Raw genomic sequence first — 27,581 nt, 5'->3', positions numbered from 1 at the left:
AATGAAGGGTATCAAATTTTGAAATAGGGGTCAGAATGGGTAAGGTGGATAGACGTGCTTTTGTTGACAGGAACTTACACACGTGTTCGTATATTTGATTGACAGCTACTCACACGTGGCTGTATGAAATTTACATCTGGGTACCTGGGGTAACGTATATATCACAGCTAATGGAAACAAGAGGAAACAGATAAATTGATCATTGATACGTTCGTGATACACTTAGGTGAAGGGTTTGCTCGCCTGTAGATAAGTAATTCCGCTCACAAGGTTTCATATACGTGGATCATAAATCATATGGAGGATAATAAATATATATTCTGTGGAGATTAGTTGGGATATGATAGATCAGAGAATATAGATAATTCTTGTTACGCTAAGATTACTCAAGTTCAAAAGGACGTGATGTTTGAGCGGATATGTTTCAGGGGCGAAATAAGGTCACCAAGTCACAATAGTTACAGAGGGGTCTTATCTTAGTGGTCATACACCATCATGACCCCCGGGGTCACACACTTCAGACCCCATATAGACATCTGAGGTAGCACGAGATGACCAGCTGTTGACATACAAATAGGTAGGACGAGATGACCAGCTGTTGACGTACAAATAATCATGCCAATATAGGTTCATTACTGCGTAACAAAACATGTCAGTGTGTTGAGACACTGTTTACTACATTAGATTTTTTATATTTTGCTTCGAAGCTGGGGAAAATTTGAACACATTACAAGTTAACGAGCTAAGTAAAACCGATCTTGTAAATACACACTGAAATCTATAGTGTTCGAATTCTGAAATGAATGTTTGTGTGTCAGTGAGCAATCAACATGTTTGTTTCGTTTAAGATAAAAATGCACAGGACATGACCCGTGAATTGAAAGACCAAACATTATAATCATTTTGTAGCGTAATTATTTCGAATAGATGTCGGGGTCTCGGAGGTACTGTGCAATACGTTCAGTTTCTCAATGATATACCTGATATGCATATACCATGCAGTTAAACGAAAGTGACAACACACGGGAGTCTATTGCTTGCTTTCGGTAACATGTAAAAAAGATCGGCCCTTTGATGAATGCAGGTAGAGATTAACATCGCGAGCATCGATAAAAGAGTTTTGGATATCGTTCGAGATAATCACACAATGGTCACGTGATTTATCACATGGTCATACATCTTTTTTATGACAAGCGACAAGAAAGAGATATATGTAAATAAAGTAACTTTATTACCCATCTCTTGACACGATCGCTATCTAGAGAGGAAGGCCGCTGGGACTAACCCTGGGGGCAAAAAAAGAGAGAGAGGGGGTGGAGGGGGTAGGGGGTGGGGGGGAGTTGTCGTGTAGGCTATGATGCGATGGGACGGCGAATTCTAGATGTACATTCTTGAGACTCACATTCATGAGACTTCATGATTGAAAAAGAAAAAAACCGCCTTTGGCAAAATGCATTTGAAACATCTTGTATCGGTACCACCTTTGTAAATAATTAACAAGCTAGCAGCATTTCGCCCGTGGGTGACTATGTGTGTTTTTGACGGAGTTGTTGCGATAAGTGCTTTTAGTGTTTACATACTAAGCGCCGACGGTAGCTGGTAAACACAGAACATAGAGCTTAAACCTAATGTAAACCTACACGCAATGACTGAAATGTATTGTTGATCTGTTGAAATGGATTACTGCGAATTATTTTAAGTACATAGGTCTTTGTGCAGATTATGCGGACTGTGAAATGAATAATCTTCATAAGAGGTGAAATAAGCGTCTTAATTGTTGGACGTAAATACGTACAGATTACACTCATCCCTGGAGTCAGTGACGAGTCTCTAACGTGCATTTCAGTCACAGGGATATAATTTTCAAGTTTACATTTCTTACTGAGTCAAAGGTTGATTAATTTCTTTGGAAAACAAAATAGTTCGTAATTACAGGGAGACCTGAAACCCGGACTTGTTGGCGTAGTCTATAGCGCAATGTACAATAACAGCGAGCAGTGACAGGTGGGGAAACCATGTCTATTCATGTCACTCTCGTTTCGAGCGTGATATGAATGAGTGTCAATTTCACAACGTGAAAATAATACATCTGGGAGGTAAACAATACCATTGTACATTACAGTGTTGGCTGGTGTATATTTCATCATATTACACCTGCAGTTTGCAGGTATTGGCTAACCGATTGCCAACTGTGTTTATATAACACGTTGATTGACACATTGAAATCGATTTCATTCCGTGATGTTTCGCGATGCTCTCAGTGAAAATTCCTATAGAAGTATTGCTGGGTTGTATCAAATATATACAGGTCCATTCAAGTCTTGTTTCAAAGGCTGCGATAATTGAGCTGAATATAATGCAAGCTAATTTGGTATTTAATCAGGTGGAACGAAACTTATTGATCGATAAGACTCGCAATCAGTGTCAAGACTGAATAGGCAATTTAGGACAGGTAGGGGGTAGGGGTAAGGGGGGTGGATTGTTGAGGGGTTTGTTGGGCTAAACAATGCAGCTTCCGTTCATTAACGCCAGCGACATTGTTTAAATAATACACTCATTATTAATCGCTGTTTCGGAGCTTCTTTGAATGTGCAAGACAGAACTCGTTAAAAACATGTCCCATGGCAAGCCTATTTCCGTATGATGGAAACAGAAAGCAAAGAAAACATGAATGAAAGTGACAAATATATACCTTTTAAGCAAACACGATTTTGACATGATCTTGCGACATGCATGTTGATCATCATTAATATTTATTTTCAATTAACGATTGCCTAATATTGACGTAAGAGCCAAACTCACTAATTCTCTTCGAGAATAATTTTCATTCCCAACAAAATGGTCAAGGATACATTCCCCTTTCCTATATATGTGTAGTAGACGAACATGATATTTACACAGTTGGGCTTCAATGCCATATCGTTGGGAATGACATTTATAACTTTATAACTCAGTTTGACTTCCAAACGTATTTTAACTTCCGTGTCACATTGCCCTTACAACAGTTTAGGTTCCTTTATGTTACTGTCCAGATACTTCAACCTGAGTACTTGTAGGTGGTTAGTAGGATATACGCGTGCTCCTATTAGCTGTCACTTTCAAAGCGTTTCAGTTCTCAGGGAAGAGCTTGGTATCGTGACAGCACGGTAGTAAAGACATTATTCGTGTTAGATGTATGCAAAGAGTTTTCATTTCAAATGATTATGAATCACCTACTGCGTTCCCTTATAGACGAAAGGTTACTTGTGTATGAATAACATCGACGCACATGTGAATATAGCACGAAATGCCCGTCAATTTACTTATGATTGCTTAAGGTGAAATATAAACACTGAAAAGGACAACATGGAATTGTTTGTTTCACGTGTTACTAGTGAACTGCGTGGTTTCACCACTGAATCATGTCACTATTCGACAACACTGACAACTGTCAGAGAAATAGGAATTTTGAAATAGACAACGCTGGAGTAAGTTTCACGTGATAATTATGAATCTCGTGGGTTTCGTCACTGACTACACCCGAAAATACCGACAGACATCTATCGTGAATCGTAAATAATAAAACAGATTACACTGGTGTATGTTTAAGTGAATCGCATGGGTTTTTATATCGACGACTCCCAACAACACTAACAATTACCTATGGGGAAATAAAAGACATTACAATGGACAACTCCGGTGAACACGTTTCACGTGATAATTGTGAATCGCGTGGGTTTGAAGGCTGGCTTCTACACGGTAAAGAGAAAACGTCACTGTGAAATGTACAAATTGAAATATACATTGTTGATGTATACGTTTCACGTGATAATTGTGCATCACATTGTTCCATCGCTATGTCCACCCCATGACCTTCACATACTTCGCGAAACTGTCACACGGAGTGGACCATTCACACCCAACAGTTTACAACACATTTCATAAAGAAATTATTCATGCACAAACAGAAACCATTATTTTCTTGTCAGAAATTGACACCATTTCACTTTAAAGTACCAAAAGCATTAACAGGATCAGAACGTGCGATTACATAAGAAGGTTATTTGCAAGAACCCACATTTCGAGCACAACAACAAAATTATTACAAACCTACAACTACATCTGAATTTAGACGGTCACATTGGAGGATCGTAAATATTTTATATTCTGGAAATGCTCTTGTATTCGCCATGAGGAGAGCATCTGTTATTCCAACTTTATACCATTTCCCCATCCGTCATAACATGCATGAATAATTCATAAGAGCGAAGGCGGGCCTATAGGTGGTTTTATTACGTGCAGTATCATAAACCAGCACACACAAGGTGGGGAACCAAATTACTTAATGCGAAATATTTTACTTTGAATTACGCTTGAACATTAACTGAATTTCATAGGCTTCTTAAGCAGCTTAATTCCTAATATAATCAACACTGGGACGTAAAAGCGTGAATAATCGACATGAGGGAATCTGTTTAATTATAATATTACGGAAGAACCATGGTCGTAGCTTTATTCATGCTTAGATTCTGATTCTTATAAACCATGACATACAAAGTGAACACAGGTCACACGACTGCCATCTATGCGTTCACGTATCCACCCCCGTGTTCAAAGCTACTGAAGAAAATACCCCAACCTTATTATACCTGGCCCAGAAGTTCTATACAACATCGGGCAATAACTACCATGCTATCGTTTGACACATAATTTTACTCTGACAAAGGTCATCAATAATTTCGTGCCATCGATTTCCGTGCAACCTGATCTGTTGCATTAAAATACAGAATGTGCTCGTACTGGTTTGATCGGATAATTGGTGTTCCCCAGTTCTGCACAAACACAATAATAAAATAATTCTATCGATCACCTAGCTTCGACTACTGAGCTGGCTATCATAAGTTGTATAATTCAATTACGATCATCAATTATATCGTAATAAATATCTTAGCTTGTTTTGTTAGCCACTATAATATGACGAGTTCCCTGGTCGGATATTGTTTACCCTATTATAAAGTATACCTTGTGTGAGCTAAGTTATGACAATGCGTGGATTCAAAACTCACTGTATGAGTTTGGAGATTACCACTGAATTCAAAAACCAAAGAATCATATTACATACATTCAATATTCATACTGTCAACCGAAACACGGAAATATTCGATACAAACTGGAAATGTCACAGCATGAATACGCATGTGAAATTGTTTCGTTACTATGTGTAAAAATAAAGGCAACACTTACATTATAGCCGATATTTCGCCATCCGATAATTCAAATCCATCCAGAGAAAGATCTTCCTCGGGGCCCCAGCTCCGCATGTTAACCATGTTCGTCCCTAACTATCACAATTTTCTATACCCGGCGATCCCAGCCGTATGTGGGGGTAGCACTGACGTAACCCAACACGCCCTCCCAACATCAATAGAGCGAACTGCACGATCACTGGGCTCACACCCTACACGCTCCACTTGCCCCAGGGTCCAAGCACTTAACACACTGTCCAGCGATTATGGCGTTGACCACATGGTCAGCAGGTCTTCACCACTGCGTGGACATCTCAAGGGTAATGGTGATCTTAACTGACTGGGGAAGGTCTCCTATCGTCAGTGGTCAGCCACGCATGGATGGCTCGCCTTTATTAGGTGTCCCTCGCCGTGATACCTTTTCTTTGCATAACTATGGTTACCATGGATACATATTATTCTCTTTCTCTCTCGTCGTCTTCACCAATTTGATGGGTTCTTCTTTTCGGGTAGATTGGTTTGTGAACTTTGAGGAGCGATTGTCCGGCGTTTTAATTTAAGGGTCCCAAGCCTCAGACCTTACAACAACATGTCATTGGTCCTGTCTGTGAAGGTGAGTTTTGCGGTTGGACTGTCGAGACGTGTTGTTTCAACAGCGAATTACACTCAGCTTGGCAAATTAACCCTTACAGTTAAATGCATTCATCTTAATTGCAATTCAATAGCGCCTCTGCAAACACTCTTTGCGCCTAACGCGATTCAGCCGCTTCTCAAATTAGCAGCATCGAGCCAATTAAATTCACCGTTCCCACAACCGATTATAGAAGTCTTAGGGCTATTTGTATCCTGTATAAAATTAATGTTAATAAGAAACAAACGAATTAAATCCTTTAATTTAATTCCAACACTAGACACGTTCGTTAAATCGGCGGGAGGAAAAAGGAAACGTGTGCTTGTCAAGGGGGATTTGTGATAATAGCTACTGAAAATTGTGTATGTCTTCTGTCGTGGTCACGTGGTGGTAGACTGTGTGTTTCACACCTGGCTGCTTCCATCCTAACACCCATGTCCTATACAAGATATACAACAGCCAACACAAGAACGCTCGCGACAGTAGTGACTGCCATGATGGGACACAACACACTGTCCTAATCTCAATCCCATCTACTCACTCACCTGTATAAATACCTGAGAAACACGGAATTATCATAATATAGTATCCTCACACACGTGGTCCGATACTGTAGGTAAATAAACAAATACCAACCTGTGTCTGTACAGAGTCGCAAATCTAACGTCACGGGTGAAATTCCAGGTAAAAATTCCAATGTGTTAGGACGTTCCAACACCATCTCTGCTGTTGCGTCTTTCCAGGTTATAAGATTCGGTTATAAATAATAGCATAATGAATGAAAAACACCTTACCCCGAACTTTTCGACTTTGTCGCGGTGCTCATTCTACACGGCTTGTGGAACTTGTTAGACCAGTCGGGAAACACAGCTATTGTACGTAGCACCTAGCTAGACCTGTTCCTTTAGCCGTACAATACAAATATAGATGGCTGGCACTTCGGGTAGACTCCAGTCGATCCCGACAACACGGAACGGTAGGTAAAGGTACTACCAGTCTTCTGGATTCCGAGACTTGTGTGTGGAGCTAAACAGCCGCGTCCCCGAACTTTCTACATGGACGAGTTAACGACGAAAGGTACACCGTCCCACAACGCGTATGACCTGCATGGACTACAGGTAGCTGTCAGCATAATGGCGCGGCGTATTTTTGTCAATAGCGCTTCTTTTGTTATGCGTTGTACGATTCATTACATGGGAAAGACGACGTGAGAAAGAGGGACAGAGTTGTACTTGCAATGAGAATAGTACAAGGGTGAAGGTGAATTGTGGAGTTTGTATGCTTCGCATGTGGAAATGGTGATATATTTTATTTATAAGGTGTGGTCTGGGGCTAGTGGTTGCGTGACTGATGCACTCATTGGTTCTAAGAGGCAATCGTTTTGGTGTTTGTCATCACATCGGCTTAGTATCAGAACCAGTATCGGTTTGATTGCTCGATAACGCCGCTGCCATAGACTCTACATCCTCCTCCATCAAGTTAATATCATTTTTGTCACGGGACAGTGTGCATGAGTTTACGAACATCGATCAGGCACGTGGGTTGCCATGCAACGGGACGCTGTCAACAAAGTTGCGGACCAAAAATAGGAGCGCGGAAATCGCCTGGGTGGTTTAAACGGTGGGCATTTTCGTTAACGACTTGGTGACACAAGCGGAAATTGATGTTCATTTTGTAATTTTGTTGTCCGTTTTATGCGATGGACATCTATAAACACTTAAGAACATGCTATAAAACTCGGAGTCCTCGTTAGGCATTTTCACCACGAGGTAACAGCCATTGTGTGGTTGTCTGGCAACATGGCGACGATGAACTATCGTTAAGAATGGTGCCACTGTAATGTGGCACTCATGATCTTTGGTACATACACCACATACGATTTTGGATAATTAAAACTTCACTTCTAGAATAAAAACATCCGCTCTTTTAATAGCCAAAACTATGTTTTATTTATATATTAATCTTTCTGCTTATCGGGTGAAAATAGGAGTCACTGAAATAATGACCTTGACCCCAGTTGTTCTAAATGACAAAATGTGTGTTGAGATGACCCCCATGTGAACTGTGCTTGATGGATACCAATGGATACTACCGGATACCAGTGGATACAAGGTGATGCTGATGGATACCAGGCAACCAGTGTTTTCTCCCAAGGAGCAATCTATATAACATTATGGACATAGTGACGCGGAGCAGGCCAGTAGTTAAGGTCAATGTATTTCACGTCAAGGTCCCGGGTTCGATTCCAAACAGTGGAAAACTTACTTTGATTTTTGATCGTATTATTTTCTCTGGTCTAGTCTGTATCGATTTTATGAAAAAATATTAATGTGACCTAACAATCTTTAAAATGATTAAAAACTTATATTTATCTCGTTTAGCACATTCGTTTTGCTTCTAAGTCTGGGAACATGACATCACGTCATGCATCTGTGACCATGATTATACTATGGTAGATAACCAGACGAAATGAAATTATTTTGATCCGTCACCAAGATATAACCCTGTCCTAAAACTGTTAAATCCTTCAGAGTGTAATCAATCGTTTTCCGAATTCTACCAGGAAAGATAGAGAGCGGCACTGTTCATGGATTGAGTGTATGTCAGTTCATTAATTCATAAAACGTTTCGTTTTACTCCAGTCTCGAGGGTCAATATGGACCAAATTACTGCAGAGTTTGCTCCACTTTGTCGTACAAGGATCCGATGACCGTTGGCACGAATGCATGTTTACCTTTATTATGATTCCAGCAACATGTACCTTGGGTCGTTTTGGAAACTGGGTATCACTTACGTATCTTCGTGTTTTCATCGGACACGGAACTGAAACACTGCGACATAGCTGGAATATTGTTCAAAGTTAAACAAAACCGACTCACTCTCTCACTCACATAAGGTGAAGGTGCAGGTGCAGGTGCAGGTGCAGGTGAAGGTGAAGGTGTGGGTGAAGTCCCACTTCTTCTAATAACTTTTTAACACATGTACCAGATCCAGAGCTGACAACATGTGACCAACACACTCTGTGACCTATTGTACTATCAACTGATTCTACCCTTGTAGGTACTCGGCAATAAAGAACAACCCAGACTGACAGTATGTCATTATTTGATATGGCCCCCAGTTTTACTACCTGTGCCATTAACCCATAACCGTTCACACTGAAACAAATCTCTGGGAAATAGATGTCTCGTACACATAAAGATGAATAAGTACATGCGATGAACTACAGCAGACAAACGTGAAACCATCTTCGAGAAGACCCTCCCCAGGCAGGACAAGAGTCCCGTGTTATAATTACTAGTGACCATGTTCAGTCACTGACAGGTATTTTATAAGGCATGCCCATTTTGATTCCTTTGAAGTCTATATTTGGAGGAAGGTATTAGGAAATATTGCATAAAATAACAGTAATAAATTGTTGGAAGAGCTTGATGTCCTTAAAGATGATTGAAATAAATAATATCAAAATATATTTTTATCTCCTCGAGGACTGAGTGGTTGGAAGGAGCGAACCTAATTTGACCAGATTCAGAATTTTTAAAATGACCTGATTCAGTTTTGTTTAAATGACCTGATTCGCCTGATGCAGTTATACTATCCCAGCTTCTTTAGTTGAGACTACCCGCGTGTAACTGTCTGAACGCCGGGTAAGTCTAGGTTGTGATTCGCACGGTTCGTGCTCCTGTACCAAGTGTTTATATTACTTTACATTACATTCCACGTGTAGAATTCCATCTGTGAATAGCGTAGAGTGCAATGAACCCAACACAATCCCGAGTCATGGCTTTGTATAAATTTCTTAAGGCTTTGTAAATCGCCCCCCTTCCTGTAGACCCTAAGCAGCATTTTTTCCCATTAATTTAGTGATTTGACTCATGCAGTACATATGCTATTTAAGGATCATGTATTAAGAAAGGAAATGGTTATGTAATTGTAGGGCACACACAAAATACATGTTTTCTTGTATAAGTTAATAGTGCACAGATTGCAGGGGTTTTTCCATATGGCTTGGCACATGTGATGCATATGCCTGTGAAATATGAGCAGTTGTGACACATTTAATACCTGATTCGAAAGAAACGAATCCAGAGTTCCATGAAAATGGTAGTGGGGTCGAAGAACTGCCATTTTTAGGTACATGTGTATTTGAATAAAATCTTTGAAACTCCAGAATGTCTTGTCCAGAAATGATCGAAGCCCAGATTCACGATTCTGAGTCTATGTTAAACTATGGCAGGTACAATAGATTTACTTATAGTCTCCGAAATGGGGTTACGTGTAGGCTGAATATGATTAATCCTCCAAGTGAACTAAAAACTAATATTTAACTCCTTAAGTAATTCCATTTGGTGTAAAGGGACTGGGTATAGGCTACTGTAGTGAGTAAGAGATTGTGGCTTTAAGCAACATTCCAGCAACATCATGGTAGGAACACCTGAAGTAGGCATCACATTGTGTCTTTGTGGGGAATCGAACCCAGGTCGATTGGCGTGTCAAGCGAATGCTTTATCCAGTAGATCATACAGCGCACAGAGGTCTGATAAAGGAATTTTGATCATCATCACGACCAGAGCTTCTTGTATGTCTTTCTATTTTTGTTTGTGTGTATTGTGAATGTCAGATTGATTAAACAGCGACCATATCAGTTACAACTTTTGTGCGACTACTTCTCCGATAAAAACAACAAACTACCCACAACCAAACGTTAACAACAAATTCGCGTGAAATACGACACAAGATAAAAACACAAAGTTGTCTGGGCTTGCCGCACGTGGGTCATTTCCTTGACCACTTTGATTGATGACATATCAATATCTCCTAGATAAGGCTGGAGTAAAGCCGCATTGTTGACATCCAACAATCATGGTATTAATATTTCAGCTTTATCAATATTAAGCTTCTTACACGGCGTCACCGTGACCTCTTTTACTTCCCCGTCACTTCCCCTTGACCGATAACCTCTAGTGGTCACTCCGTGAGTGAACAGAATAGGACATCTGTATTGCCAATGGCTATATGTATACACGAGGAACTACACGCAAAATGTTTAGATAAAGCATAAAGGATAATTGGATTCACGTTTGCATTTTTGGAGAGAGCGTTGCCTCGGGTTTCCAACCATGTATAACATGCATAGATATCACAAAGTAAAAGGCTTCCAATATACAATGGCGCGAGTGACTTCCACCGTAGGCTGGGAGGAAGAAACGTCTTCCACCGAGACTTCTGTGGAAGAAATTCAGATGGCCTAAAATCACAGAAACCTTAATTGCTCGACTATAAATTTGCCAAAAAACAAACGGAAAAATTCTACGTGACGCGCAAGGGTCCCGCTATCCAACGACATGCAGGATGCGCGTGTAAGGCGGCGAATGCAGCTCTCAAGGGAACCGTGCTGAAATAGGTTACATGTATACAATCTGGGTGGACTTTGACAGGTGGTACATGTCCGTTGGGTGGGGAATAGTACAAGTATTATCGTCTTAAAACAAGGCTGGCACAATATTATAAATAGCTTTGGAACTCGGCCTTTGATGTATTTCAAGGGTGTATAGGATACTAATAACTCTGTGTTGCTGTTAAGGCTTATACAGAAGATAGTCTGCATCGGTTTCTCTCAGTAGGATAAAAAGTAGATAGGTACTTTTTACAGTATATAATTTTTACTTATTTAAAGATCAAACAGAATAATTTGATCAACATATCTATGACGACCCATTTTCAATGCATTCATGTTAGGATTATTTCTTCACACTTGTACGATATGATTGTGATTTTCGTTTGTTATGATCCCATTTCAACAATAGCACGTTTCAAATGAATAGACAAAGGAAATATCATTAGAAGTATAGTTTAGTTCAGTGACGCTTAAGAGACGTACGATGAAGGTAATATTTACGGCTGATATTTCTCAGTTTACAACATATTGTTTTATTCCTAATACATTATAGTTACTGGTGGGTACAAGACAGAAAAAAACAACACCCCCCACCCCCACCCCCCAAAAAAAACAAAAACAAAACAAACAAAACAAACAAACAAAAAAACCAAAAAAACACAGACACAAACAAAAAAACACCTCACCCCCAAATAGAGTATCCGCAGTGGAATGGAATATGTTTAATATTGATAATTTTCTGTAATATTTTCAATATTTAAATTTCAAGCCAAAGATATATAGGAAAAATGCTTCTGTTTATTAAATCCGGCGTCCTATTATCTCCACTGTACCAAGTCAGGTATCATTGCTGGGGCGAAATAACACAGCAACACTCTCATAAATCACATGTACAACGATCATAAAAGCAGGTGACCCGTGACAACATGTCACTTTCACTGAATATTGTGCATTGGAAATTGAGTCAGGATTGATGGCTTCCAGCGTACCGCCGTCCCTATATAAATGACAGAAACAACCCTGTTCGCTTTCTCTTTGATCAGCTGATGGGCTGTGAAACATTGTCATAATTTTTCACATATTTGATGGGGGTGAAGTTGTTTTGGTAAACAATCTTTATGTGACAGTTTGTTTCCGTAATACATAGGTCAGATTCAGAAGTCATACATGTGAATTTCAAGAGTTGTTTATGTTGTTTAATGTGATATGGGCTGACTGTTGTGGTATAGTAGTGCCTTGGTATTGGCTGACTATTTGCAGTAGAGCTGTGTTGGTGGTAGCACCAGTAGCAGCAACAGCAACAGCAACAGCAACAGCAAAAGCTGCAAGCGCTTTGAAGAAGTAGTAGAGGTCATAGACATGGTGTGGCCGTTTCTGTCTTACTACAGGTGTGACTACGTCTGTCTTACTACAGGTGTGACTAAGTCTGTCGTAACAGGTGTGACTACTTTTGTCTTCATTACAGGTGTGAATACCTCTGTCCCCACTCCAGGTGTGACTACTTCTGTTATCCCTTATGGTGTGACTTCTGTTACCAGTGGGTGAGTTAATATTTAACGTCATATCGGCAATATTGCAGCCATATTGTGACGAACTTCTGTTACCACTACAGGTGTGATTATTTATGTTATCCTTATTGGTCTGTCTACTTCTGTTACCACTACAGGTGTGACTACTTCTGCCATCCCCACTACAGGTGTGAATACTTCTGTCCCCACTACAGGTGTGACCTCTCCTGTTACCACTACAGATGTGACTACTTATGTCCCCACTACGGGTGTGGCTACTTCTGTCTGAACTATAGGTGTGACTGCTTCTGTCCCGACTACAGGTGTGGCTACTTCTGTCTCAACTATAGGTGTGACTGCCTCTGTCCCCACTATAGGTGTGACTACTTCTGTTATCACTACAGGCCGTAAGAGTTGACTAACTGGATCGCGTGGTCAGACTCGCTGGCTCGATTCCCGGTTGCGCAGATCGATGCTCATGCTGTTGTTCACTGGATTGTCTGGTCCAGACTCGATTATTTACAGACCGCCACCATATACCTGTGTTATTGCTGAGTGCAGCGTAAAACTAAATCCACTCACTCGTTACAGGTTCAACTTCTACATCTGTCATCACTAATGCTCCAACGTTTGTTACCACTACTGGTGTGACTTCAGCTACTTGTACACCTGTCATCACTAATGCCGTACGTTTGTTACCACTACTGGTGTGATTTCAGCTACTTCTACTCCTGTTATCACTAATGCTGCTACGTTTGTTCCCACTACTGTTATGACTGCAGCTACTTCTACACCTGTCATCACTAATGCTCCAACGTTTGTCACCACTACTGGTGTGACTTCAGGTACTTCTACTCCTGTCATCACTAATGCTGCTACGTTTGTTACCACTACTGGTCTGACTTCAGCTACTTCTACACCTGTCATCACTAATGCTCCAACGTTTGTTATCACTACTGTTATGACTTCAGCTACTTCTACACCTGTCATCACTAATGCGCCAACGTTTGTCACCACTACTGGTGTGACTTCAGCTACTTCTACTCCTCTCATCACTAATGCTACTACGTTTGTTACCACTACTGGTGTGACTTCAGCTACTTCTACACCTGTCATCACTAATGCTGCAACGTTTGTCACCACTACTGTTATGACTTCAGCTACTTCTACTCCTGTCATCACTAATGCTGCTAGGTTTGTTCCCACTACTGCTATGACTTCAGCTACTTCTACACCTGTCATCACTAATGCTCCAACGTTTGTTAGCACTACTGGTGTGACTTCAGCTACTTCTACTCCTGTCATCACTAATGCTGCTACGTTTGTTACCACTACTGGTGTGACTTCAGCTACTTCTACACCTGTCATCACTAATGCTGCTAGGTTTGTTACCACTACTGGTGTGACTTCAGCTACTTCTACTTCTGTCATCACTAATGCTGCTAGGTTTGTTACCACTACTGGTGTGACTTCAGCTACTTCTACTCCTGTCATCACTAATGCTGCTACGTTTGTTACCACTACTGGTGTGACTTCAGCTACTTCTACACCTGTCATCACTAATGCTGCAACGTTTGTCACCACTACTGGTGTGACTTCAGCTACTTCTACACCTGTCATCACTAATGCTGCAACGTTTGTTACCACTTCTGGTGTGACTTCAGCTACTTCTACACCTGTCATCACTAATGCTCCAACGTTTGTCACCACTACTGGTCTGACTTCAGCTACTTCTAAATCTGTCATCACTAATGCTGCTACGTTTGTTACTACTACTGGTGTGACTTCAGCTACTTCTACACCTGTCATCACTAATACTGCTACGTTTGTCACCACTACTGGTGTGATTTCAGCTACTTGTACACCTGTTATCACTAATGCTGCTAGGTTTGTTCCCACTACTGTTATGACTTCAGCTACTTCTACTCCTGTTATCACTAATGCTGCTACGTTTGTTCCCACTACTGTTATGAGTTCAGCTACTTCTACACCTGTCATCACTAATGCTCCTACGTTTGTTACCACTACTGGTGTGACTTCAGCTACTTCTACACCTGTCATCACTAATGCTCCAACGTTTGTCACCACTACTGGTGTGACTTCAGGTACTTCTACTCCCGTCATCACTAATGCTCCAACGTTTGTTACCACTACTGGTGTGACTTCAGCTACTTCTACTCCTGTCATCACTAATGCTGCTAGGTTTGTTACCACTACTCCTGTGACTTAAGCTACTTCTACACCTGTCATCACTAATGCTCCTATGTTTGTTACCACTACTGTTATGACTTCAGCTACTTCTACACCTGTCATCACTAATGCGCCAACGTTTGTTACCACTACTGGTGTGATTTCAGCTACTTCTACACCTGTCATCACTAATGCTCCAACGTTTGTCACCACTACTGGTGTGACTTCAGCTACTTCTACATCTGTCATCACTAATGCTGCTACGTTTGTTACCACTACTGGTGTGACTTCAGGTACTTCTACACCTGTCATCACTAATGCTGCTACGTTTGTTCCCACTACTGCTATGACTTCAGCTACTTCTACACCTGTCATCACTAATGCTCCAACGTTTGTTACCACTACTGCTATGACTTCAGCTACTTCTACGCCTGTCATCACTAATGCTGCTACGTTTGTTACCACTACTGGTGTGACTTCAGCTACTTCTACTCCTGTCATCAGTAATGCTGCTATGTTTGTCACCACTACCATTGTGACTTCAGCTACTTCTACACCTGTCATCACTAATGCTCCTACGTTTGTCACCACTACTGTTATGACTTCAGCTACTTCTACTCCTCTCATCACTAATGCTCCAACGTTTGTTACCACTACTGTTGTGACTTCAGCTACTTCTACACCTGTCATCACTAATGCTCCAACGTTTGTCACCACTACTGGTGTGACGTCAGCTACCTCTACATCTGTCATCACTAATGCTGCTACGTTTGTCACCACTACTGGTGTGACTTCAGCTACTTCTGATAACACAGTGAAAAGTGACAGAAAATAACATCAGACTTATTGAAATGAAACTTATTGGAAACCAACTGACTAAGTAGAAAACAAGTTCTCTCGTTTGCCCGAAGCGCAGGTTTTGATATCAAATATTGTGTGGGAAAAGCAGTACTGACTAAATATTAGTCTATTAACACTGACTAAACGTCGTCAAGCTATCTACCGCCCCAGTGTCTCCCGTAAACGCACACTTTCAAACTTAAACCTAAACGTACACTTACTGATACACACCATAACCCCATCGAGTCTCAGGAGTGAATCTCCTTTAAATATATCACTAAATAAAAATAAATGTATATTATTTAAATAATCCTTAAGTTCAGGAATGAGAGTCAATTGTGACATGCCAAATTATTCGACTCCTTTTTCAATATATTCTTCAGGGTGTGGAAGACAGACTAAGCACAGAGGAACACACATTATATTTCACTATTTTTTTTAGCTTAATTGAAACCCCGCCATCATAGGATTGCAATGGAATCTTAAGACTTCAGTCTATTTACCTATATATGACACATATTTCTCGGCATCTCCTAAACTATAGTGATCAATACAGATCAATAAATCTCCTTTGTCAACAGTTGTATTAATTATTAACTCAATATCCAAGACTGACTCTACTGCTGTTACCCCTGAAGTGGTTAACACACCCGACAGAACGCTAACCACGACAGACGCAATATTCATGCCTTTGATCTGAACACGCGCAGACATGGATAAAGCGACTGATTCGGGTAGAAATGGGTTAAGTAAATAGCGCCCAGCAAGCAAAAATCTTTGAAAATTGCAGTAAGATGTTTCCACCACAGAATAAACGTATCTTAGACCGTAGGAGGTGGATCAATAACTATGGTTAATGGGGAATATGTGTAAGCCAAGGAATTCACTTAGGTCCCCCTTTATTCTGGGTCAGATTGCTGTTTGTGTTCAGTTGAAGGATTTGATACAACAAACCTGAAGGTTTCAGTACTGTTTGGAATATTTTTGCTTGATTCCGTTGAATTCAGTTTCAGCGCTTTGAGAACAAAGTGAAAACAAAATCATGATTCGAAGAAACGCACCGGGTAATAAACTAAATATCAGATCATGAAATGCGACGGATAAACCAAATGGCGAAGATGTTGTCTGAACCTAGTAATGTATGTATGTATGGCAAGTTCAAATCAGGGGGATAACATCATGCCCAAAACCAACAAAATACATGGAGATTGCCCTTCTTAAAAGTTTTATCAAGTGAACTATTTAGGAGGCGTCATCCTGCAGAATTTTGAAAGGGGGAAGGGGTACTCACTACCCGAGTCTGGAATTGCAGAGAGACCCCTGTTGCACTTGTCCCCCGTCCCCCATTTCCCCGTCCAAACAATCTGGTTTCGCCATTGTTTTCGTCGGCCATCCACAATAACCCACTGTACATCCTTCCAGTAATGATAATCAAACGGATTAAAGCAGAGCTGAGTGGAACCATCCTTTCACATAACCTTCTGAGTGTGTTTGCTCAGGTAGTTCTACGCCCATCAAGTACCTGGTGATAATTATACTCGTGCTGCTATACGCTGTAGGGCTCTTAACGACCTGAAAAACAAGGACGATGTCACGCCACGTTGTTGAACTAACCTGTCAATGCCAAGAATCAGTTTACATCCGTCAAGGCGACGTCAGGAGAATTGGGTGCACGAATAAACGCATACAAAGTTAATTAGTGACATTTCCCCTCGAAATCTCTCAGTATATGTACACGTACTCTTGTCATGCAAGGGACATACGGTGACCCAGTTGTCTCCGACCCCGACTCATGCGTTCCTGTGTTCGATTCCCCGCTCGCCCTGATTATGTGTTTTTGTTTCTGTCCTCTAACCCCTTCTCGTGGGTTTCAGTAAAGTGTACATGTATAACATAAGAGACATACTTTAACACTGACAATTTGCACATCACGAAATGACCAATGACTAAGGCGCTTTGAAACTCACTCTACGGTGTTAAAATTGACCCAAGTACGCTGTGAGATATGGATCGGGTATATATGATCCTTGCTTTGGGCTGGCTAGATGTGTGTCACCGTGTGTTAATTGAGCGGTTGGGATCGTTGCTTATACAATTAGCCACCGGTTTGCATGTTCACTCTTTATACACTCTTTTTTTGACTGTAGCACAAAACAACATTCACCCAACACGTTTCATACGCCAGTCATGATAACGTTTGTGCAGACAGTAATAAAAAAGACATGTTTTGATGACCATCAAGGTAAGCTAATTGAGGTCATGTGGTCATGCTGCAACACACGAATTACAGCTTGCTCTTCACTAAACACAAGAGTGAGGACAATTACACTAGCGACTATAATCAGATCCTGTGTTAAAATAGTAAGTGATGTATGGCAAGTTCAAATCAGAGGGATAACACCGAAGGCTGCCATCTTTTCCCAAAACCAACAAAAGGACAGGGATATTACCCCTCTTAAAATGTTATATCAAGTGCCCTATTTAGGAGACGTCATCCTGCAGAATTTTGAAAGGGGGAAGGGGTACTCACTACCCGAGTCTGGAAATGCAGAAAAAACACAGTTTAGGATGCACTTCTACCCCGTCCCCCATTTCCCCGCCCCAACAATATGGTTTCGTCATTGTTTTCGTCGTCCATCCTCGATAACCCACTGTACATCCTCCCAGTAATGATAATCAAACGGATTAAAGCAGAGCTGAGTGGAACCATCCTTTCACATAACCTTCTGAGTGTGTTTTGATGACCAGCAAGATAAAAATGATGACCATGTTGGATGAGAAAACTGAGATTTGTATTCCATCTGCACAAGAGTATTGAAAATTATTATGCACACATTACGAAAGAGAAGGGTCGATTTCATTGTCTTTCACACCTAATCAACAAATGCTTCCCAAAGCCGAAGGAAGGTAGAAGAGACAACTGCAGCCTATGAAAGTTCACTCGACTCCACTTTTTGCACTTTTGAGATCAACCCTGAACTGACAACATCAGTTTGAACACGAACGTGTTATTGACAGTGTAAACTGACAACATGCGCCCTTATTACTTGGCGTTCCTGCAGAAATGAACAACGCATCATACTCGGAAATGAATCGCTGCACAAGCACGGTTTAGGTATGGATATTCCGCTCGAACGTGCAGCTTTGAATGATGCACTGGGCGTTTATGTCCGAAGGGAGAAGTACAGAAAGTACCCCTGCATCACTGACTGGTGCGGATGGATTTAATTCTAAATAAAATGCAATAAAAATCAGAATGTCAATACATGAGTCAGAGGATTTTTTTCACGCCACAGAGCGAAATTAACACCTGAATCAAAACCGGCTGTAAATAATCGAATCCTGACCAGAAACCTATTGGAAGATTTATAAAGCAATATTTTCTGACGCGTTCTTTTGTTATTGCCCATACCACGTCTAAGACACATGCACTTCTTCGTCGTTAATCAAACATGAAAGTGATGTAAGTAACTGGACCGCGGAGATCAGAAGTCATATCGACCATTTCGAGCATTCGATCTGACAAGATATTCCGTACCTTTACATTTTAAAATCTAATAAAGCTGTCTTGATTCAAGATATATTTTTCCATTTTCTTCTAAGAATTCAGATTTGTTCATGTCACACCCTTTCTGCAATACGTTGTTGTTCAAATCCTTTGTGTTTGGAATTACTTTTACCTTTAAAACACCCCTTTACCGTAAAGCAGTAAAGTATATGCCTTCCTTTGGTACCACGTTACCCTGCAATCACCCCCTGTATACCCTTGTTGTCTAGTCATGTCTATGTCCCATCTCGTGCCATAGAACCCGTGCTATTTCTGTGACATTGTTACTCTCCACGCTATAAATAAGTGGAGGGTGCTTGTGCACATTTCATGGAGCAGCTCTTATGTCACTATGACTAATGTGTAGTGCATCCTCCAGAAACAGTACAGGACAAAGGGGTTCTGTTTCGTGACCAGAATGTGGGATTTATCGCGTGCTCCGCCTTTTGGATGAGTGAATATCGAAACTCATACGCATTATCATACGGCGAATTAATATATACACAGCAACAAGTTAAGCACCATCATAATATTCATTATTTAAATATTGAATTTATAATAATACGACTTATTGAAAACTTGAAACCTGAAAATGGGGTGTTTTTTTAACTTTTTGGTTAAAAATACACGTATGTGCGCAGAGGAACTTCTGCACTGTGACGAGTTTGGTCCTTTTACACGTAAAACGCCAACCACGATAAAACACATGTCGTCGCTACATCGAAACAGATGGCCAAGGTACTGTCGGTTTTTATATAACGTGACAAGGACGTATTACAAGAAAAATGTCTTCTCCAAAATGAATTTCAAACAACGAATATTTTGTGTTTTAAGAAATAATGAGACTTAAAGCGACGCATGCAGGTGCCCACGCGCACGTATTTTCGCTATGATACAGTTAAACTGTTACTGAGCAAATTAAAAACATTTCGCTTGTACTTGAATGGAGAATGACGACTGTCCCTTGGACCTGCATATTCAAACATTAATTCCTTCTCGTTACCTAGAAAGCTTTAAATTTGCCAGTACTACGTACAATAGTTTCCACGCTACTGTAGCTTCCTAGCTGCATTTGAAACTTGCACACAATCACCCAGCATACCTTTACAGGCATCTTTGTAATTTTCCGTTGACGGGAATGGATAATTTGGATACGCCGTTGACACAAGTGTGTGGGTCTCAGAGGAAATTTCCTTAACCAACTAAAATTTCCCCAAACTCTCCAGTGTTGTCCGACGTAGGTAGTCTCAAGACAGCTTACAGTTGGAGCAACGGAGTGGAGGACTGAAGACTGGATGGAAGCGTAACAGGTTTACTGCTGTGGTGGAATGCATCAATCTGGGATTCGAACTAGCTTCTACTGACATATTACAACGGACCCAACTATATACGGACAGGGATTTTCCAGCAGTTATGTCACCATGACTACCTGTGGTCCCATACATATAAGACTGATTACACAATTGATTAAAAATATTGTCTTTCATCTTTTAATGACGAACTAGCACATGGGAGCACCATTTCCGTAAGTGTTACATTGCAGTGGTTTTTTTTCCCCAATTACCCTTAAAAGGGAAAATACAAGTAAATATATTTACAAATACTTCCAAAGTGGTCTCTACCTTAGCAATCAACTTTTACATTATATGTCATTTTCCTCTTATGCAATACTATCGATTGTGTGGGCAAATAAATCTTTGATATATATGACACAATTTATGTTGCATCCATTTCCTCATTGTGCACATATTAGCGTTTGAAATTCTAACAGTTTATCTAATCATAGATATTTCAAGTTTTCTTGAAAGCGTTAGGAAAGCGTTAGTTGCATTCGCTGAATACCCTTGAAATAAATGAAAATCAAATAATATATAAAATTCATAAAAATGTAGAAAGTAATCGAATTTGAATTACAAATTTTCAATATGTTCAACTCTATGGAAACACAGTGATATTAAATGACCGACACTGATATACTGAGTATAAGATCACAACCATTTTATGTGAAGAAATATGTTCAAGCCATAGCCGACATCCGGGGAATGTTTGAAGATGTTTTAAGGTTTATAATAGTGAGTGTTGTTTTGCCTTTAGCAGTATGTGTCCATAAAGTTTGCTAACTGACGTTATGACGTTATACTTGCTGGGTTTTGTTTTGTTTTTGTTTTTGTTTTTTCGCCTATATAAATTCTTTTTTGCACTGGGCCTATATAAATTCTTGGTTGCACTGGGCCAATATAATCAGCTTCTGTGAGGCATGAGAATATGTGAGCTGAGCGAGTCGGTGAGTACAGTTGTGAGAGTGAGCACAAAAGTGAGTATTTCAGTTACACACAAGCGAGGAAGTTGCAAATGAGTCAGCATCAAGTCGGCATGAGCCGAAAATCATCAGCTTTTCGGTGTTAACAACATTCGTCAAACCAAGAACACTGTCATTGTGCTAACATAACAATAAGCATCAATAAAAACACCATAGGTTTCTGTAACATGTCCAGTTGCCCTTCCCACTTATTAGTGTAATTTATTGCATATATTTTCCTAATACATTATTCTCCTAAACCACATCTGCATTGAAAAGAAAGACAGATACTAACATGAATATCGGAGTTGAAGCGACATTCCCTCCATAAGATTGGGGAGGCCCGTGATAACACATGATTGACTCTCTAAACGCCTACGTATATTTTGTCCTTGACTTCAAAAGGAGTGCCATCCCTGTAGGCCCAGTGTCTAACTTAACATTTTATCAAACAAATCCAGATTGCCATTAGCAGGCAATATTTAAGTTTTAAAAAGATTGTGAAAAATGCAGACAACTACAATCACTGGGTATATAAAGCAGAAGTATGACAAAGTAGTTTTATGTCGAAAAATAAATAAAGGACGATATACCTGTTTGCTCTATGCAAACACATTTCACTCTTAACGTCGGCATTTCTCAAGGTCCTTTCAGATAAATGATTGATTTAGTCGTTTAATTCTGTTATGCGCAAATGTACACATGGTGCGTAGTGCTGGTCGAGACCATGACATGAAGAGAAATACTGTTGAAGTGACAACGGAATAATTTTAAAAAGTTTTATGTATGTAAATATGCCTATTTGTGAATTTATCATGTGTTAGGGTAAGATTTTGTTAAGCAGTACTAAATGACACGAAAGCTTAAATGGTAAAGTACTAGGCAGCATTACACCCGTGAAGGTCCGGGGTAGAATAAGACTTCAGCAACCCTTGCTTGTCATAAAAGGGGACTATGCTTGTCGTAAGAGGCGACTAACGGGATCGGGTGGTCAGACTCGCTGACGTGGTTGACACGTCATCGGTTCCCAATTGCGCAGATCGATGCTCATGCTGTTGATTATTGGATTGTCTGGTCCAGACTCGATTATTTACAGACCGCCGCCATATTGCTGTAATATTGCTGAGTGCGGTGTAAAACTAAACTCACCCACTAGGCACCATTCCACTGTATTGATTTACGTTAAAATGGGTGAATTTCATTTAAGTTTTTTTTTAAATAGAAAAGACATAAACATACCTCATTTTCACCCCCATAAAGCATCTAAATGATGAATAAATAGCAGACATTTGCCTTTTTTAAATAAGGGCAACGAGAACATTCAAGCTATGTCTATAGATATTGCTATAAAGCTGAAAGTAACACAGCCCTTTAATTTGTTAGTGGAATATGTATGGGGTGAGTGAGTGAGTTAAGTGAGTTTACGCTGCCTTTAGCAATATTCCAGCAATATTCCAGCAATATTCCAGCAATATCAAGGTGACGGACACCAGAATTAGGCTTCATACACTGGACCCATGTGGGGAATCGAACCCGGACCTTCGGCGTGACGGGCGAACGATTTAACCACTAGGCTACCCTACCGCCCGGACACGTCTTAGACGATTCCTGTAATCATTTGCAGACTTTACCAGCATGTACGGTGCAAATTCAAGTCAGTTGCCAGATTTAACGTTAACGATTTTCCTACAGGTGATCGGTCTTGTAAAGCTCTATGAATAATCCATTTGCGAGTTTAACCTGTCATTATTGTGTCAATTGCATTCGACGACCTCAGTGCTGTACATATTAACCTGTCATTTACATGTCAATCAATCTCTTAAAAAGTCGGGTAAAACAAATTAGAATCAATCCAACTTCAGATGATGGGGAAATCAATTTTGGGCTGTGAAAAGAAGGCATTTAGTCTGGGGTGTAAGACACATATAAGACACTTTTGATCGCTGCCCTAATCGAAATGCGTACATGGTTTTAGTAACTTGTCCACGGCGCAAACGAAACGAGCGGTTTAAATAGTATATTTATAGTGAGTGAGTATGGTTTTACGCCACCTTTAGCAATTTAGTAGCAATATCACGGCGGTGTACATCGGCAATGGGTTTCACACATTGTAACCATGTGGGGAATCGAACCAGTATCTTTGGCGTGACGAGCGAACGCTAGAAGCGAAAGTCCTGCCATAAGATTGGGGAGGTCTGTGATAATACATGATTTACTCTCTATGCGTCTATGTACATTATGTCCGTGACTTGAGAAGGAGTGCCATTTCCGGATCAAGGAAGCTTCCATGCTGTGGTGTGTATGAAATATTTCACAGGTTTGAACCTGACTCACGCGAGACATCGTTGAGTATGGGATGTCAATAAACTTAGCAACATGGTACCACTCACTATCTTTGTGAAGGTCCCAGTCCGCCTTCGTTCATTGTTGTGTATAACTATTGTCTAAACCGGTAACTAGGGTTCCATTCCCACATGATGCAATGTGTGAAGCCCATTTCTAGAATATTGGAATTCTATTGCTGGAATATTGCAAAAAGCGGCGTAAAACCATACTCATTCATTCATGTAATAAAGAGCGGTTATATCATATTATCTTACCTCACACATGAATGTCGCTTTCTGATTGGATAAGCGCTATTCTATTATTTTCAATGTAGCCCGCTTACCATTCTCTTCCGACAGAGGATACTCCTGTCATATCTTCCTCTGTTCTAATACGGCCATTTCATGCTGCAAGTGTTCAAGACTCGCGATTGGAGGCGTTCAGATTTAGTTGTGCAATCAGAGACGTTGTTTCAAGAGTTATCATTTTCAAAATCTCGGTAATTTCTGAATGCATCGGGAAAACTTGCCACTACCAGTTTTTGTTTCTACAAACATATCATAGCGATTGATCCCTACACACTCTATTGCCAGTTTCTGATTTTCAGTTAAACATGAAATACCGAATCTTTCCTTCGCACGTTGATGAACCAACTCTATGGGGGCCGCCATATTGGAGCTAAGTCTATTTAACGCGTGTTCTGATAGGATAGTAATAAGGGAGATAATTTCAGTTGCGAGTTTTTTTCCGCAAGGGGATTTCTCGATGACCGGGAAATATGGCCGTATTAGAACAGAGGTTACGTAGGAAGATATGACAGAAGTAACCTCTGTGGGAAGAGAATGTCCGCTTACAGGCGATGTATTATTTTCAATGTACACCGCTGGGAATTCCGAACTCTTCTGGTGCTTCATGGTAGTACTCCTTTACTCGAATAACATTGAATCACGCATGAAGCGCGGAAATTACCGATTGTTTGCGATTGAAAATCGATGGAAAGGGAGATAACTCTGAATCTGTTTATCTTGTGTCAAATGGCGATTCGCCTCGCATTCAACAGAAGTGCTTCAAATAGTTTAAAATTAAAATTCAGGTGTTCGGTAAGATAAATACGTTGTTCACTGGTCGCTCGGGGTCCATGGGCTGATGCACCCTCGAGGTTTGTTTATGTTCCTCGAGCCCTCGAGGGTACATGAGCCCATGGCCAACTCGTGACCAGTGGACAACTTATAATACAAGCTCACTGCAATGTACATTTACTTCGTAAGGCTGCATTCCAAATATGGTGTAACTAAATATAAAGGGGTCTGTAGTCCGTGCATGTGATGGCGCTAGAATGGACTCTACACAATGTATCTAAATAGGTAATGGTAACGTTGTATTCCTCGTAGCTAGCTAACGTACTTTAAAGCCTCTCTGCTGTCATCTTTGTAAATAGATATTTCATCATATTCAATTTCAGTGATCGACAGCTTTCTCGTACATTGTTCTTTACAAGCATATAAATCGGTCCTTTAACAGTTCATCGTTGAAAATCGGTAAGACTTCCGCCCGTATCCCCCTAAAGTAAAAGACGAGGAAGTATTTCTTTGAGTGTCATTTTCAGGAGTTGTATATGCCCCCGAGTTCGTTCAGACACAATGAAAGAAACATATGTATGTTAAAGCTAATCCTTATCAGATAAAGAATATATATTCAGGTGATGTATGATTTTGCAGGAATGAAGTTTAAGGGGGCACACGGGAGGAATTCTTTCACATTCACAGTATACACGTATTGCGATTTGCAGAAACATTTGACACGTTACCTGCTCATGGTGCTGCTCAATCTCATTCCACCTACTTGTGTACCTGCTGTCCTATGTCACATTAACAGTGTGTGGGATATTTTACTCAATAGCAGGTCGAGTCCCCAGTCATGTTACGACCGTGAACACAACGCAGCTTCATCATGAAGATTGCCAACATGATATACTATCACATTTATTATTCTTTTATTATCAAAGGAGACGCGATTTTGTCACGGGACGCAAGGTACAATGCATACACACATCGCATGCATCTTGCAAACTGTGAATGCTTATGGCCTTGGCGTAAAGCAGAACGCAGATTGCAGAGACCGTGACGACCTTTTAGCGGCTGTCTTTAAAGGTACAGTGCGTCGATAATCTGCCCCTTCTTTCGAAATGGCTGTTGAGGTTAGAATTTGTCAGTCTCTCATATCTTCAGAATGTGCCTTTCGATGGATGGATGGAATGTTGAGCGGGGTGGAGGAGGGTGTGCGTGTGCTCAAGTACCGTGGCGTCATACAGGGTAAGAATTGATATAATAATATAATAATTGATATCTACATACATAGGGACGGATGTAGCCTTTTAGCAATCGGGCGGTACAAAGTACATTTTCGTCCGTTTTCACGAAATGTTCAATAAACTGTCATGACAAAGAAAGGGGGTGGTGTGTGTGGGAGGGTGGGGGTGGGGATGTGTGTGGGGGGCTGCAAGCGCTGCAAGCCCACTCAAAATGAGCCAGTGGGTGCTGCGGTCAGAGTGGGCAAAAGGAAGTGATAACAAGTGGGAAATGGAACCAAGGTCTGGTTCGCTCTAACATAACAACAAGGTTTTTTGATAACTGCTCAACGCCCCCCCAACTGCCATATCGGTACCCCTGTGAAAGAGGTTCACACAGTTTGCTTATGTATACACCAGCGTTTTGATTAAACACGAAGGTAAAACCTTTCCTTCCACGGTATTTGTGCCACACTCGACTGGTTTTATTAACATGTTTATATCTTAAATACACGGTGCGCAATGCATATCACAAACGGGATGTCTGTCTTCATATAATAAATATTAGCACAGGGCTTCATCTTGCACTCTATAATATTTTATGATTACCATAGTAAATTACTGTCAAAAGTTCGTAATTCCTTTTGTTGTCTCCACTTTCGGATGACAAGTGAGCATTTCATACGTCAGGGGTAGTTGTGGTATTTGTTCACACATGCATATGAAATTACAGACATATTTAAATGGCTGCGTAGGAAGAGGCCCCAGGCATGGTAGAGTGACAGGCAGTGTATTCATGAAAATATATTCATGGACAAATAATAATGTGCTCCCATGCTTGATGGCGGCTACAACGAAACAAATACCAAACTGTATCACATGAGAGAACGTCAGGACAGCCTGGATACATATCAGTTGCATTTGTTTTACTAAAGTCTTGATATCAAATGTATACTTTCTTTAGCCAGGGGGTTAATAGCTATACAGAGAGTAAATGGACTGGTTGGCTGTTTCAGCATGTGTCCGACAATAGGCATACATGTTATAAGTTGGGCATGGAATTTCTCCAAGCAAACACTTGCAAAAATATTTTTAAAATGGCGTACGTGCGATTGACGCTCGCACATGAACCCACGCACCCATGCATCCACACACCCGTTTTGAAACGCACGCACGCACGGCCGCACGCACGCACGCACGCACGCACACACACACACACACACACACACACCAGCCTCCTCCGTGCCTCCTTCCGGATCCGCCTATGCATCTTTCTACAACGACTACCGAAAACGTTTAATTCCATTTAATCAAAAGCTGTCACGACGGTC

General features: G+C 40.7%; 1 protein-coding gene across 3 annotated transcripts in view; it reads right to left on the bottom strand.

Annotated features, from left to right (window-relative positions):
- The window catches only part of LOC137290225 (grainyhead-like protein 1 homolog), a 56,280-nt gene extending 30,411 nt beyond the window's left edge, over nt 1–25,869 (bottom strand). Inside the window, exon 1 of one of the 3 annotated variants that reach the window (XM_067820969.1) lies at nt 25,771–25,869. In XM_067820969.1, the coding sequence (XP_067677070.1) occupies nt 25,771–25,796 (26 nt within the window). In that variant the 5' untranslated portion in view covers nt 25,797–25,869. Of the gene's footprint in view, nt 1–5,223; nt 5,548–6,650; nt 6,929–25,770 lie in introns of those variants that run through there. The other 2 variants (XM_067820968.1, XM_067820967.1) reach the window with 2 other exon arrangements.
- Between the last annotated feature and the right edge of the window lie 1,712 nt (nt 25,870–27,581).

The sequence above is a fragment of the Haliotis asinina genome, chromosome 7 (assembly GCF_037392515.1).
Source record: "Haliotis asinina isolate JCU_RB_2024 chromosome 7, JCU_Hal_asi_v2, whole genome shotgun sequence".
Lineage (NCBI taxonomy): Eukaryota > Metazoa > Mollusca > Gastropoda > Lepetellida > Haliotidae > Haliotis > Haliotis asinina.
Note: the sequence above shows the minus strand (reverse complement) of the source record. Positions and strands in the feature narration are given on the sequence as shown.